Genomic DNA, 15,685 nt, shown 5'->3' on the forward strand with positions numbered 1-15,685 from the left:
ATTTTTTACATAAAATATGCCATCTATTTCAATATTAAAATATCAAAAAGGATATTAAAATAATGAGAAGAAAGTACTTTTTAATTAAATATGCATATTTTACTTAGCAAGACTAAAACTATCATATTTAAAAATTAGTATTTGCCTTTAATTTTTTTTTAATTTTAGTTCTTTTCTATTTAGCTTATATATAAGAAAAAACACTAAAACTAGTATGATGTGATTTCAGTCAATTCCTTTCTTTATCTATCCTTTTCTTTTCCTTTGTCTCTTCCTTTACTTCTTTTCTCATTCATCTTTATACTCCTTACAACTCCTCCCTTCCTTCTTTCTCTCTCCCATCCTCTCTCTCCTTCCCACTTTCCATGCCTCTCCTTCCATCTCTCTCTCTCTCTCTGTCTCTCTCCCCTACCTCTGTCTTTTGCTCTCTGTCTGTCTCTCTCCTCTTCTTTCTCTTCTTTTCTTGTCCCTTCATACTTATCCTTAGTGATATATTTCTATCTCTGGTTCTAGCATTAGATCTCTGGAAATGGTGCTAGTTTTTGCCATCTAGTGGCAAGAAAGAAATATTAAGAAGAGAAGGCCAATTCCAATTAGATGTGCAAAAAGAGATTATTATTTTTGTTTAAAAAATAATATGATGTTTCTAGGAAATAATAACAGTGAAATTAAATACATATCATTTTTACTACATAATCTGTTTCCTTCCAAAAGACAGAAAATTAAAGTATGAGAAAAAATAAGAGTTAAAGTCAGGTGCCAAATTCAGTGTTATACAGATCAAAGAAAATATATATTAATAAATAATTTTTTTCTGTTTGATCACAAAATATATGTAAAAATACAATCCCATGCCTGATTCAGATGTATACAATCTCTTAATAACACTATGTCTCCTTTACCTTTTTGTTTTCCCTTCTCTTCCTTCTTCCATCCCCATATTTTTTTTCTTTCCTTCCCTCTGTAAGTGTCACCCAATGACACCCAGAACAATTTTTCACCTCCAGTGTTTGATCCTGGGGACTAATATGTTACTGACCTATGGTTTAGGTGAAATCAAGAGTCCATAGAGGAAGGACAATATCTTGCTTTATTTATGGCTGAGATATAAATGTAAGAGATGTGGTATTTAAAGAATAGAGTTACCCTGGGATTCTTGCATAAGACCCCGAACTAAACACTAAGAATAAGATGCTAGAACAGAGTTGAATATTCAGTGACATCTTAAGAAATTAAAAGCTTCAGTATGTCTAGAATCTTATTACAAATGTAGCTCTGTGATGAAGTTGCTGATGGACCTTTAATTACTCCATTTCTCTACGATCCTAAATTCATGAAATTGGAGATAGGCTCTCAAGTCCAACCTTATTTGTTTTATAGATGAAGAAACTGAAACCTAGAGAGGTAGAGGGATTTATTTATGAGTTAGAATCTGAAGAGTTAATGTCGCATGAATATGAAGTTCTTGCTCCACAACATTAACATCATAAAAACAGCCCCCTGTATTTTTCCACAAGACATTTCTGCCAAATCTAGATTTGTTGTTTTCATAAAGATTAAATTGGTCTCACTGAAGAGCAAGCCAAAATCATATCAGCTGGTATTACAAATCTACAATTAGTATATGATAGAAAGCCTACTAGATTTGGAGTCAGAAGATTTGTTTTTGAGTTTTCATCTAGCCATTGCTAGCTTTGTGAATTTTGGCAAGTCACTGAAACTCAATTTACTTATCTATAAAGTGGGGGAAATAATGCCCTGTCTATATGCTTCATACTATTGTTACAAATTCTGATGACATAAATTATTTAAAATGAAACTGAAAACCACCATATAAATGTCAGTAATTATTAATATAATTTGCTCATTTTATATATATACATATACATATATACACACATATATATATATATATATATATATATGTGTATATATACACATATGTATTTACTATGCATCTTCCAGAAGTCATCCTCATCCTTTAGGTGTTTCCGGTATTATTTCCATGTTCTTGAAATTGACTTTTAAAAATAATACATATTTTTGTTGTTGTTGTTCAGTCATGTCTGACTTTTTGTGACCCCATTTGGAGTTTTCTTGGCAAAGATACTGGACTACTTTGCGATTTCTTTCTCCAGCTTATTTTATAGATGAGGAAAATGAAGCAAACAGAGTTAAGTGACTTGCCCAAATGGACTTGAATGGACATTTTCCTGACTCCAGTCCCAGTACTCTATCACCTGAATCAAGTAGCCTTCCATAATGTAGATATGTGTATATATAAAATATCCATATATGTTCATATATTTTATTGTTTATTCTCTACATATAAGTTGTAGAAAGGTTATTGGCCTGCATTAATAGAGGAAATTTGTTCACCAGAATATCTCTACACTAAATGAATCATAGATCCAGATCAATATATTGCTTTTACATTATTTCACAATCTACATAGATTATTGTATATTTATATGGTTACACAAATTTCCAGATCATCATCTTAAATGTTTCATTTTCATATGGCAGAATAATTTCCCATGTGATTTGTAGAGGAAGTTTCTTCATTAGGTGTTTCTTTACATTTATAATATCAGAAGCCTGAATCAATACAAATGAGATATATTGGTCTATTCCTGTGATTTTGTCAGGATTGGCAAAAATTCAAATGAAGAAACTCCCTCTACTACTGAAAATCAAAAGCTGTTCTGAATATTAAAATGCAGAAGCATTATGAAATTAATTATCTTTCCTAAGGTCACCAAGCTAGTGTGTATCATAGATGAGAACTCAACTCAGTTATTCCTGAGTTTAGCCCTTTAATTCATCAATGCAGGGAGATCTGTGTTTATATGCAATCTCTGACCTACATGGCTCTGGCAGTCACTTAACCCCTCAGTACCTTAGGCAACCCTCCTCCTAAGACCCTATTAAGACCATTTGTTATATATATGGTTTTTTTCTGCCTTATCCTTTCCATAAGGAGTAGTTCATATTGATGAAATCATGGCACTAGACCACCACCAACAACATACACACACATACACATACACACATCATTTAAGATGTTACCATGTGTGTGTATGTGTGTGTGTGAGTGAAGCAACTAAGTGGTAAAGTGTATATGGTGCCAAGTATGGAGTCACAAAAACTTATTTTTGTGAGTTTAAATCTGATCTTAGATACTTCTTAGCTATGTGATCTGGACAAGTCACTTAACTCTGTATGCCTCAGTTTCCTAATCTGTAAAGTGAGCTGGAGAAGGAAATAGCAAATCACTCTACTCACTTTGTGAAGAAAGTCCCAAATGTGGTCATGAAGAATTGCCATGAAATGACTGAACAAAAAATATACATACATGAGTATTATATCACAAAAAATGTTGTTGAATTAAGTCTGCTTAGGGTTCTGACATTAACTGTAACTCTGAAAGCAATTATGAGTTAGTTTGACAGTTATGGGGAAAAACTTGCTGAGTTTTGAAAGTAGATGGTGGGGGAGAAAGAGAAGGGGGAGAGACAGAGAGGGAGAAAAGAGAGAGACAGACTGAGACAAAGAGACTGATACAGAGACAGAGAGACAAAAAACAGGAAGACAATGAGACACACACACAGACAGAGACAGACAGACAGACACACACACACAGGGGAGATGAAAGGACAGATTTTTAAACTGTATCCATTAAGCTGAAGGTGGGAAATTATGATTTCTACACATGTAGCCTATGTAGGTGATCAGAGGAACAGATTGGAGGCAAAGAATAAAAGAAGCCAGTCAGTTGACTGTTTGTTATTAAATGAGATGGTATGACCTACATATGGAGTGTTAGTCAAGTAATGTTAATATCAGTTCAGTTTAACAAAGAAAGTATCTGCAAAGAAACTTTATACATCATCTTTAAGGAAAGTTGATGAAATAGGATATGCTGATATTTATAACTTCAGAGCTGTGCATATGGATTTTCCTCTCTCATGTACTTCTTTGGTAGACTGTTGAGAATATAGTCTGCTACTCCCCTGCCAAAATAATTAAGATATGTGCTCTGTGGCCCAGGTGAACATGTAAATTGTAATATATTTATTTGTAATATGAGACCCTGTATTCATCTTATGGCTAAATTAACAAATTATGTTTAAGAACTAAGTTATTATGAGTGACTATTTGTGTAACTAGAAATACACTGGTGCTAGGTCAAATAGTGGAGTATTGACCCACTTCATTTCCCCTAAAAAGAAATAACCCTAGACCCTTGATAGACTGTAAGTGTAATTGCTTGGTTAAAGTTCTACTAAGGGAGATATACCAGTGAACCAGCTACTACTACTAGTCATCTACCCAACTATCATGATAAAATGTAAAAAGAAAGTGGTGTAGGACTTCTAAAAAATATTCAGTGAAGATACAAATATTTTTAAAGTCAAAGTATTGAACAAAACTTTTTCAGATAGTAAATAGGTCCCAGTGTTTTTGGTATCAATTATATATTAAAAAAAAAACAAAAACAAAAACAAAACAAAAAAAACAACAACATGTCAAAAATAATATATATTGAAAGAAGCAAAACCTAAACTATTTTAAACTATGTTATCTATTGAAACTCATTCTCCTGAGACCACTTGTTTCACTTCTATGATCCATAGGACCAGAAAGTAATGCTAGCATTCTATCCTGTCATTTCCAGACTATTCCTCTACATCTAACCTTATCATCTTCTTTCTCAATTCATTCTGTTTATACAATTCTATCATTCTTTAATATTATCATCTAGTTTCTAGATCATCACCCTATCTTTTTCTGACTTTAAATCTAGTTCACAGCTTTCTTGTTATTTTTCATAGACTAAGACTTTAATATTCTTTTGACATAAATCTATAAAAGTTATTTTTATAACCCTTTATTATACATTGATGAGGCCACACATTATCATGTTTTTGAATTAAACACTTCCCCCCTTCCCTCCTTTCCTTTACTCTATCATTCTTCAAAACTAAATTTTAGTGGACATTAGTCCAGAATTCAAATTCCCACAATCTGTGATCTTCAAAGATTTCTTGCCTGATAAGCTATAAAGTTGTTTAAAGTTCTTATATTTCTCAACTTCAACACTCTCAGGATGCTGAACACAAAATGAGAAAAATTACAAAGTTAAATTGCTTAATTTATTACATATTTATGGAGCCTAACTTCAGCTAGGTTCTTGTGGTTTAATAATCATTCTAATTTATCTTTGACTCCCCATCTCATTGCCCAGAGAAACCAGTTTGGAATCTAAGTTCTCCTTATCAGCACTTGTCTGGACAAGTCACTTCACTAGTCTGGCCCTTAGTTCACTCTTTTTTCCTTTCTTAAGGAATCTAGCGCCTGGCTCATTGTCTTTCTCTCCTCCACAAATCCTACCCTTCTACTAAAGGATGTCATTATCCACACTGTTGGTATCTCAAGTACCCTAACCTAGTTTCTTGGTTTCTTCAAATACCATGTCCTCCTGCTCCAATCAACTTCAACATCACACAGGGATATTCACACCCTGGATTTAAAAGTTACTCACATCTGTTCAACTTCATTAATTAAAACCTCTTCCAATTATTCTCTTTCTCCTTATATAATACTACTTTTAAACCATTTTTTTACTATCATAGAGACTTCCATTCTTTTCATCCCTGAGAACATTGCTGAAACTCTGACTTAATTTTCTTCTCTTTGCATGTAATAATTAAACAATTAAATTCTATTCTTTCTTCTGCTTTACAATCTCTCACCACTTTGATCTGTTGCTGCTCATCTCTGAACTACTCCTATCATCTGCTCCCTGCATTCCTATTCATGTGCTGCTGAATGAAATCAGAGAAAGTGATAGAACCTTTCTGATTGGGTTATTATAATTCTGATAGTACAAATTCATATTATCTAATTTTAACTGGACCTTAATTATAGCAAAATCTTTTTTTATTCCTCACTAATTAATTCTCTATCCCACTCCTCACCATTCCAATTTCAAACATCTCTTCTATTTCTTTGAGCTTCCTCCAATTACTTCTTATTCTCTCACTGACCAGAGGAACTGAATTCCTATTTTCTTATGAAAAATGAGGCCTTTCAAAGTAATTTCTCCTTATTTTTATATCAAAAACCCTTAAAATTATCCTTCTTTTCCTTTATCCTCCAGCAACCACTATCCTCCTACAAATGTATGTGATTCTATTTTCTCCTCTCAAGCATATTGTGACCTCAATAATTCTCCTACCACTAAAACCTTTATTTATTAATAAATAACTTACACTAGATTATAACATCCTTTCAAGATACTTTTCTATATTTCTCATGTCTTTCCTATCCAAATATCTACAAAACATATTTCTATATTCATTTACTCCACTTCTCCGCTTATGCCTTAATCCTTTGCAATGTGCAAATGGATGCAATATTTCCTTCCTCTCCATTCAGCTGACACTGTTTTCTCCAAAGTTACCAAAGATTGCAACTATCAAATCTAGTAGTTTTTTCCCCCTTAGTCATCATCCTTTGCAATCCATTTGCTGCTTGTGACATCTTTGCACATACTTCCTAAATATTTTAGCCTTTCTAGATTCTTATAGTACTCCCCCCTCTCTGCTTTTCTTCTTGACTCAATCATTTATTCATTCTACATCTCCTTGGTTAAAATATCATCTGCATCATAGTGACTATGTACTTCAAAATTCTGTCGTAGATCCTGTTCTCTTCTGTCTCTATATTTTCTCTTTTGGTAATTGCAACAGATCTCCTAAGTTTAATGATTTATTTACAAATGAATAGCAAATCAATATATCTCATCCTCCTCTTTTTCCCTGAGCTTCAATCCCACATCATCAATTGCCATTAGACATTTCAAACTTGATTTCCTCAAATTCAGTATCTCATATTTAACAGGGGAATAATCGAGGTCAATATCTCAAACTCAACATGTACAAAACTGAACTCTTAATCTTTTCCCCAACCCTCAACTCTTTAAAAAAATTTCAATTTCCAAAGACACCACCATTTCCCTAGGTTACCTGGTTCTAAACCTTAACATTTCCTTCTGTTTCTCACTTTCTATCATTCCAAATATCCAATCAGTTAACAAATATTGCCAGTTATTTCTCCATTAATTTCTCATGTATAACCTCTTCCCCAATATTTTCATAATTAACAACTAATTAAAGTCTTTGGTACCTCTTGTCTATATTATTACAATAGTTTCATAATTGATCTCCCTCTCTCAAATCTCATCATACCATTCAACTCCATTCCATATATTTCTACCAAAGTAATCTTCCTCATTTGGATTTCTTTATTTTATGTATTTGATTATGTCATCCCCCTATTCATTGAATAGGTTTAGGATCAAATATACACTCCTCTGTTTAGTTCTTAAAGCCTTACATGATCTGGCTTCAATCTTTTTTTTTTTCTAGCTTAAATCTATTTTATTACCTTCCCTATACACTGTGGTTCCTCACTCCTACACTCAACACACAAATACATTGTTTCTGCCTCACATACATATATGGTTTTGACATCTCATCTCTGTATCTTTGGAGAAGCCATCTGCCATAACTAGACTGTATTCTTCCTCTTCACCTCATAGAAGCGATTTTTTCTTTTAAGATGTAACTCAGAAACAATCTTTCAAATAAAAGTTTTCCTGATTCCTTCTACTATGATTAACTCTCTACATTTGAAATTAATTTTATTTAACTATTTTGTATATATTCTGTAGAGGGCCAGAACTCTGGAAAAGTATACTTGAAACAAGGATACCTACAACAATGTGTTAACTCAGTGTGATTGATGAGATAAATGGTTCTCTAGTTTACATATACTTTGTACTTAGTAATGGTTTTCTAGTTCACTCATACTCAATATGCTGCAATGATGTAATTGTAATAGGGTATTTAAGGTATTAACTGGGGACACAATCAATCAGAGTGAACTGACTGTGAAGGAGTCAGACTGTGACAGACTGTGAAGAAGAAAATAAATACTTCAGACTCTCTTCCTGACTATCCTTGTGGTGACTAGCCTACTGAGACCAAGGCCCATCCTAAGGACCTCCAGAAAGCTAGCCCGCTCATTACAATATTCTGTATATATTTTATCTGTACACTTATTTATCTACTTGTTAGTTCTCTTATTGGGATATAAGTACCTTGGAGCAGGGATTATTTCATTTTTTTTATCTGCCTAGCTAGTGCCTAGCAAAGTGCCTGTGTCACAGTAGGAACTTAATACATTCTTTTCAACAGATAGATTGATTATTCCACAAAATGACAGATTTAGATGAGGTCTTCTGAAGATCTCTTACAGCTCTAAAATCTGTTATCTGGTTCTCAAATTCCTTTCTTTTCAAAAGGTACAATCAACAGTATTACCACCTGAAAACCCCTGTAGCTATTATAATTGCATAATGGGAGTGAGGGGATAAGTCAAATTCATATTTTTGCCCTATACAAAAGGTTATTTTACTCTTTTTTTTTTTTTACAGATTTTGCCAACCTTCAACTTTTTTTTAAGAAACACCACACTATTCTGATTTTTCTTCTCCTCTTTCTCTTATTCCTCATTTTTGTTCTTGGCTCCTTTTCCTTATTATGTATGGTGGCCATTCTTTAGTATTTTGTCATTAATTCTCCCTGTATTCTAAGGCATTGAGGTGATAAAGTGCATAGTTTCCTCATCTATAAGGAAAAGGAAATGGCAGACTACTTTAATATCTATAGCAAAAAAAACCCAAATGGGCTCACTAATGGTTGGGCATGACTGAATTAATTGAACATAACAATTCCCTTTATACTATTTCATTTTCTCTATCCTCTTCTGTCTTTCTCTTAACAAGCTGATCCACTATCATGGGCTCACATATAACTACTTTAAAGATGACTCCTCAATTAATGATTACTTGATGAATTTTTATGCATAAATTGGTAAAACTCACTATCAAGTTTGATAAAATCTTGGGATTAACTTCTAATATGAAAAGGTAGCAACTTATGCCTGTCATAAATAACCTCATAAAATTATTAAATGGGTTTGGAAAAATCTAATTTACTAATTAGTCAAGTAATACTATTTAGCAAAAAAAATTGAAAAGTTTATTCATATAGTATTTTCCAGAAAAATCTATGTTTAGCTTTATGACATAATGCCACATAGTAAAAGCTCAAATTGAAGTTGATGGGTTAGCTAAATATGAACATATAAATACATAAAAAGAATCTTTTAAATCAAGGGCTTTGGGTTCTAGATTTTTATCTTCCATGTAATAAGTCTCTCTCAATTAATGAATAGACTACCAATCAAATATTCAATATTTCTCTGACAATGGCTATACCAGGCCAGAGAAATTCTCTTCACATAACTTATTTGGCCCAGCCATGGTATCAGCATAATGAAGGCTACCTGAGTGTCATTGTAAATGAAACCATTGGATTGAAATGAAAAAGGGAAGCAGCAGGCAGAAGCATTTACAAATTGCATCACATCATTTGCAGTGACATCTATAGAGAAATATATGCATTGGCACTACTACATATATCTCTACTTATATGGGATGGAGAAGTGTTGACAGGTATCAAAGCAGACATGAGTAAACAGACATGTAAAAGCTTCACTTTGAACAAAATCATTTGATTTTAAAATCACCAGTACAGATGACAAGAAAAGAAAAAAATCTTTATTTTATACCTTTCTCGTTCTGGTGAATGCAAACTAGTATCTGGTCTCAAGCAGTTGGTACTAGCACTCCTAGCCCTGTCAAGGGAGGGCTGTAGTTCACTAGTGCCAGTGCATTGCATCCAATGGTAGAAGAGAAAGAAAAAAGAAAACAAAGAAAAGAATATCATGTTAGATATTAAATCATAAAATAATGTTCTCTTCATATAAGATGTAGAATCATCATGATTCAATTAATAAAGATGTAAAAGAGCTGACTGGATGACAGGGCAAAAGTTTGTTTAGAAAATAAAACTAAACAAAGATTATGCTTGACTGTTTTGCATAATTGTTTAAAAAAAAAGTTTTTCAGACTGAAAATGAGAATAAACAATACTTCCTCATGAAAAATTTGCAACAGGAAGCACTAAGACAAAATGTCTACAACTTCATTACTAATAAACAATGCCACACCAAAACAAAATGAAGGACATCAGAGGAGAAATCACTTTACAACTGAACTAGAACTATTGAACTTGTTGGAATATACCAAATCTTGTTGGACTTTACAAAGAAGACACTTCCACTTCCTCTTACTTATCCAATATTTCAGGAAATCTCAATTCTTGTGTATTAAAACAATCATCAAGAAGAGAAATATCCTGTCTAACCATTGATTGGATCTTAGCACATGCAGCCAGAGCTAAGCTTCATAAATTAAAATGATTTAAAATAAAAGCAATCAGTCCTATATTCAGGAACAAAAACATGACACAAACACATCAAATAAATTACAGAAAAGAAAAGAGGCAACTAGGATTTGGATATTTTAGGTAGATTTTAGTCACAGAATGATTCTAGTCAGTGCTAGCTGCATATCTTTATGTAATTCTGGTTTAAACTTTTATATGTTTATTCTATGGATAAAATTTTAATAGAGAATTTTAATGCATTGTATTTTAGTTTTATTAGAATTTAAACTTTCTTATTAAGAGGACTTGTGTGAAAGAGTAGAACCGCTGTTATGTCTCTTACCTGTGAATATTCCAATGAGTGCCATTCTCTATTAAAGGCATCTTGGATGGTAAAGTTTTATAGTGCCTAACAGAATGTCTGTAATGGCATAACACATAAACAAGTAGGAAACAGAAAAATACATGTGAAGCAATTTTTACTAGAGTTTTAAGAAATAATATTCATTTTTAAATAGAATTGTTATGTTATTCATGAAGTTTTTTTTTCACAGTATTCTTTTTCTTTCCAATCCATCCTGCAGGTTCCCCAAGAGATAACCTAAAAGCATTTTAAATGTTCAAATTCATTAATCATTAAGATTAGTTTATTGTAAAGCTTTAAGTGAATAATTTACTCCTTCAAATGAATATAAATTTGTAAATCAGGTTAATATATAAATTATTTTATATACATTAATATAAAATACTCTTTTAAATATTATTTTAATATTTAATAATTTTAATAGTACTAATACACTTATAAAAGTAAATGTTTATTGATGAAGGGGTAATTTAAGTATTCAGACTTTTTACGTGTTTAATGATTTCTTCTTGCCAAGGTGGTGTTAATAAAACTCAAAAGTACTATTCAAAGGATGATGAAAGAAATGGGCAAGGGCATAAGATTAAAGAGAAAAGGGAAATTTACATGTGAAAGCCAAATTAAATAAAAAATAAGCATCTATCTTTTGTATGTATGTACATGTATACATATATATGTTTGAATATTGATTACATTTTACATATTGGTTATTATGCATATTTATGTCATATATTTATATAAAGTATATATCCAGCATATGTGGAAAAGATCTTGAATATATACTTCTATGAACAGTGTGCATGGGCATAGGAATGTGTGTATATAGGCACATAAATATATGTCATAGCTTCCTCACACTTTCAGCAATTTAAATATGAAGGAGAAATGAGATTCTTGAATGTTTGGGACTAATATGAGGATGTATGCATTGTTGAGGTACTTTACTGTCATTGAAAAACAGATGGTAAATAAAGGGAAAAATGGATACTGGTTGTGGTTTCTTCTTCAATTTTTGTTATTCAGTTCAATTTTTGATCACATAGGCTTCATTACAGTATCTTCTAGCAGCCCTGATAGGGAGGAGATGAAAGCATGAGTCTCCAAAGTTCAAAATTAACCATATTTTAAATATGGTGTGAGAGCATCATGTGTATATGAATGAATATATATGTGTGTGTGTACGTGCACATACAAACTAAAATTCAGGAAATGTAAAATTAACTTATTATTGATATCTAATATCAAAGAAATTTAAAGAATTTTCAAGGCAATGATTTTACAAACAAGATCTTACAATATAATGTAATTCAAAACACCTTGCACTTTGAAATTACTTGCTTTCAAATTTAGAAATGCAGAAAGACTTAATTATTACATTTAGTCTAATAATACCACATTATTAATAGGTAAATTAATGTTCATGTAAGAAAATTTTCTGTTTTTATATGTCTTTGTTATTAAAATAGTAAACTATATTAATTAAAATATCAGTTATGGAAAAGAGGACTCACATAAGAATATAGAATTTTTTTAGTTAAACAATTTTGGGGTTTGTCACCCATGAATTAAAATTTAAGTTCCTTTTTATGTCTCCCTAATGACTGAATAACTTTAGCTAGCTTTTTAAAATTTAGAATGAGGTTAAAAGAAATGCCTAGTTCTATACACAATCAATTTTCTCATCTTTACATTCTCTTAATAAACTTTTGGAGAAATGTGTTTAATGGAAATTTGTGAGGAAGGTCAGTATCATTTATATTATGGCTATCAGAAAAAGAATTAAATATTAGATCCTAAACTTTAATTTAGGGTTAAATTATTATTTTATTATTATTATATTATTATTATAATTATTATTATAAATTATTATTTTCCTTCTGTGGATCTCAGTTTCCTCATCTTTAAATAAGCATATAAGTGAAGGTTGAAATGTGTAACTATGGAATTTTAAAGTTGGTAGAGATGTTAGGGAAGTTCTCACTTGATCCTTCAATTTTCAGATGAAGAAACTGAAGCCCAAAGAACTTAAATGGCTTGTCTATAAACTCAAGAGAACAAGAGAAAAATAATGGAAAGGACAGGTTCATTGAAAACAAACAAAACAAAAATAAGAACATATTCTTAAATTAAATTCAAAAGCCAAAAAGCATAAAAGATGATCATAAAGACATAATCATATTGCCATGCATTGGATACCATTTCTCCAGTGACTAGAAAGGCAATATATCTCACAAGATTATTTAGTATGTTTTACTGCAGTTGTAATAACAGTTGTAAAGGGATTTAGCAGTTTGTGGCTTTTCATTACAAGGAAACCATAACACTCTGCCTAATAAGTGATTGAGAATATATTTGGAATATTAAGATGAATCAGAGTTTGGAAAATTATTTATCTATCTGCAATAATATTAATTAAGGTGTTAAAGAGGTAGATAAGATATAAAGAATCTAATCACAAAGAGCCATGGTTACCAAATCCCTATATTTACCTGGTCGTATGTAGGCACTCTGCACTTCGTCCTCGTTTTGCTCTGGGCAGCATAAGAAGCTCACTGCACAGACAGGATGAGGGATGAGTGAAACAGACACAGATAATGTGGCATTAAATGACATGGGGGTATGCCAATGATATGACAATGGAAACATAAAAAAGGAGGGGAAGAAACCAGATTGTCTGCACTGGTATATTTGCTTATGAATGTTAAACCAAAAAAATGACAAAATTTAAAAATTTAAACCATAAACTACAAATTCAACATTTTAAATCCTATCAGTTTGTCACTTAATTTCATATCTTTTAAAATACTGTTTCCAAAATGGAAAAACCATGAACATTTACAAGGATCCTAAGTTAACAAGATGAATTATTACTTTTTACAGCACTTAAAAATTTGGCCTTTTCAATAAAATAAGAATATTGAAACTCCAGTTTCCTAAAAATTCAAAATATACCAGATTTATTTCTTTCTTTCTCTTTTTTCTCTTTCTTTCTCTTTCTTTTTTCTAAAACAGCAGCACTACAAACTCAAAGCAATATTACATTTCTTAACATTTAGCAAAAATATATTCTGGTAAATAAGAATATCTTCTACTATCAAATAAAAATTTATTATGTTGAATATACTGATAAATATGCCACTTTATTCTTCACTTGCCTGATAATTTAGTCATAATACCTATAACTGAGTTTAATTATGCTTGGGTAGATCTCTCATTTATAAGAGTACTTGGTTACATTTCATTTCTCATATCCATGTTAGATTTAGGATTGTTCTTTTTTTCTTGTCTGCTTTTCACTATAAAATTAAGGAAATACTACTGACAGTAAAGATGTAAGGATTAAACAATGTTAAATAAATTCAGATTCTTCTTTTACTAGCAATCTCTCACCTAAAATAATGTAGGAGACGGGAAGAATAGAAATGAAGGATAGTGAAAAAAATGTAATTAATCCACCCCAGAACCACAAACCCCAATTCTATTGACTAGAAAAATTGAATTGCAACTAGGAAGGATCATAAAGCTAAACTATTTGTCAAATGTATATTCTTTATTGATTATACCCTCTAAACATTGATGAATACATTTAATTCCCCTCCATCCAAAAAAGGTTTAGCACTACTTCAATGGTGTACATTTTCCATGGATGTTTGAACAGAGTAGTGTGATAACATGATCAAATGTTAGCTTTAGATTTTGCTCAGCTATCATAGAGAGGGAAATGGTGAGAATCATAAGTGCCCTTGATTCAGACAGGATGAACAAAAGTCATAAACCCATTCTACAGTTTCCCAAAGCAAGATGGCTCATAATTTTGGTTATTTCAGAACATTTATGACTTCAAAGACATACTTGTTTTTCTCAAGAATTTGAAATAAAGGTGAGAAATCATATAAAGAATGAGGAATTTCCTCTTTCATAGGTTTCCCTTTCACACCACTACAAAGGTCCAGAATTTCTTTTGTCTTCCAAAAACAAACAAAAAACCTATCCTTCTTTATCGTAAGAATTATATTTAACTACCTGAGTAATATAACTAAAATTGGTTTCTGAACAATATTGTGAATTCATAGCAATTGATTTAATTTTGAATGGGAAATAAGTCATCATATTAGGGGAAAGTACAATAAATAGGAATAAGTGTGTGTGTGTGTGTGTGTGTGTGTGTGTGTGTGTGTGTGTGTATGTTACTGTGTAAGTGGTAATAACAATTTGCCTCCATAGAATTGACTGTAAATTACCCTTATGGGCAAGAAAGAATCTAATTTCTCACTTCCAAAGTGCTTTTTTGGGAAAAAAATTCATTTCAAGATCAACATAATTCAAAATCTCAATGTAAATAATTATGAAAATTTAATTTCTGACATAAGTGACAGCAATATTTTAACTTAAGAATCACTTTCATTCTAAACATGTGATCAAAAGAACAAAATGCTGAATATTGCAAACTTTAGTTACTTCCTGAATAACTATTATTCATGCAAAAATGAAAACCTATATATTTAGGATTTTTTAAGCACCAGAAATTAGAAATTTGTAAGGAATAAGTAAAATCCCCCCTTGTTGCCAACAGTATGATTAGCAGGATATTTTTTATAATTGCTAGAAATTCATATTCTAGAATACTGAATAGGTGAAAATATTAAGTGGGATATCTGTAATAAAATGTTTGTTTTGTTTCCTAGAGTTGTAAGCTAGACAACATTTTTACTCCCAAATATTTAAAGAATTTAAAGACATTTTAGTATATTTGAATAAGCCATACCATAAAAGATAAATCAAGTACCTTTCTTGTTCTGATAAATACTGACTATCCACATCTCTGGATTGGAGATCCACTGGACTTCGGGAGGCATCATGGTGTCTGGTTGGAGAACGTGACCTTCTCACTTGATGAATTTCATCTAAACTCCTAAGAAATGGACAAAATATTCATATTTGTTACAGTTTGATTTTTCTT

General features: G+C 31.4%; 1 protein-coding gene across 46 annotated transcripts in view; it reads right to left on the reverse strand.

Annotated features, from left to right (window-relative positions):
• Positions 1 to 15,685, reverse strand: part of RIMS1 (regulating synaptic membrane exocytosis 1) — a 621,810-nt gene that overhangs the window by 189,306 nt on the left and 416,819 nt on the right. For 22 of the 46 annotated variants that reach the window (XM_074310533.1, XM_074310537.1, XM_074310503.1 and 19 more), the window contains 4 exons: positions 15,512 to 15,637; positions 13,215 to 13,277; positions 10,705 to 10,782; positions 9,703 to 9,792 (listed from right to left, as the gene is read on the reverse strand). In XM_074310533.1, coding sequence (XP_074166634.1) covers positions 9,703 to 9,792; positions 10,705 to 10,782; positions 13,215 to 13,277; positions 15,512 to 15,637 — 357 coding nt within the window. Of the gene's footprint in view, positions 1 to 9,702; positions 9,793 to 10,266; positions 10,378 to 10,704; positions 10,783 to 13,214; positions 13,278 to 15,511; positions 15,638 to 15,685 lie in introns of all 46 variants that reach the window. The other 24 variants (XM_074310539.1, XM_074310538.1, XM_074310540.1 and 21 more) reach the window with 3 other exon arrangements.

The sequence above is a fragment of the Sminthopsis crassicaudata genome, chromosome 4, assembly GCF_048593235.1.
Source record: "Sminthopsis crassicaudata isolate SCR6 chromosome 4, ASM4859323v1, whole genome shotgun sequence".
Lineage (NCBI taxonomy): Eukaryota > Metazoa > Chordata > Mammalia > Dasyuromorphia > Dasyuridae > Sminthopsis > Sminthopsis crassicaudata.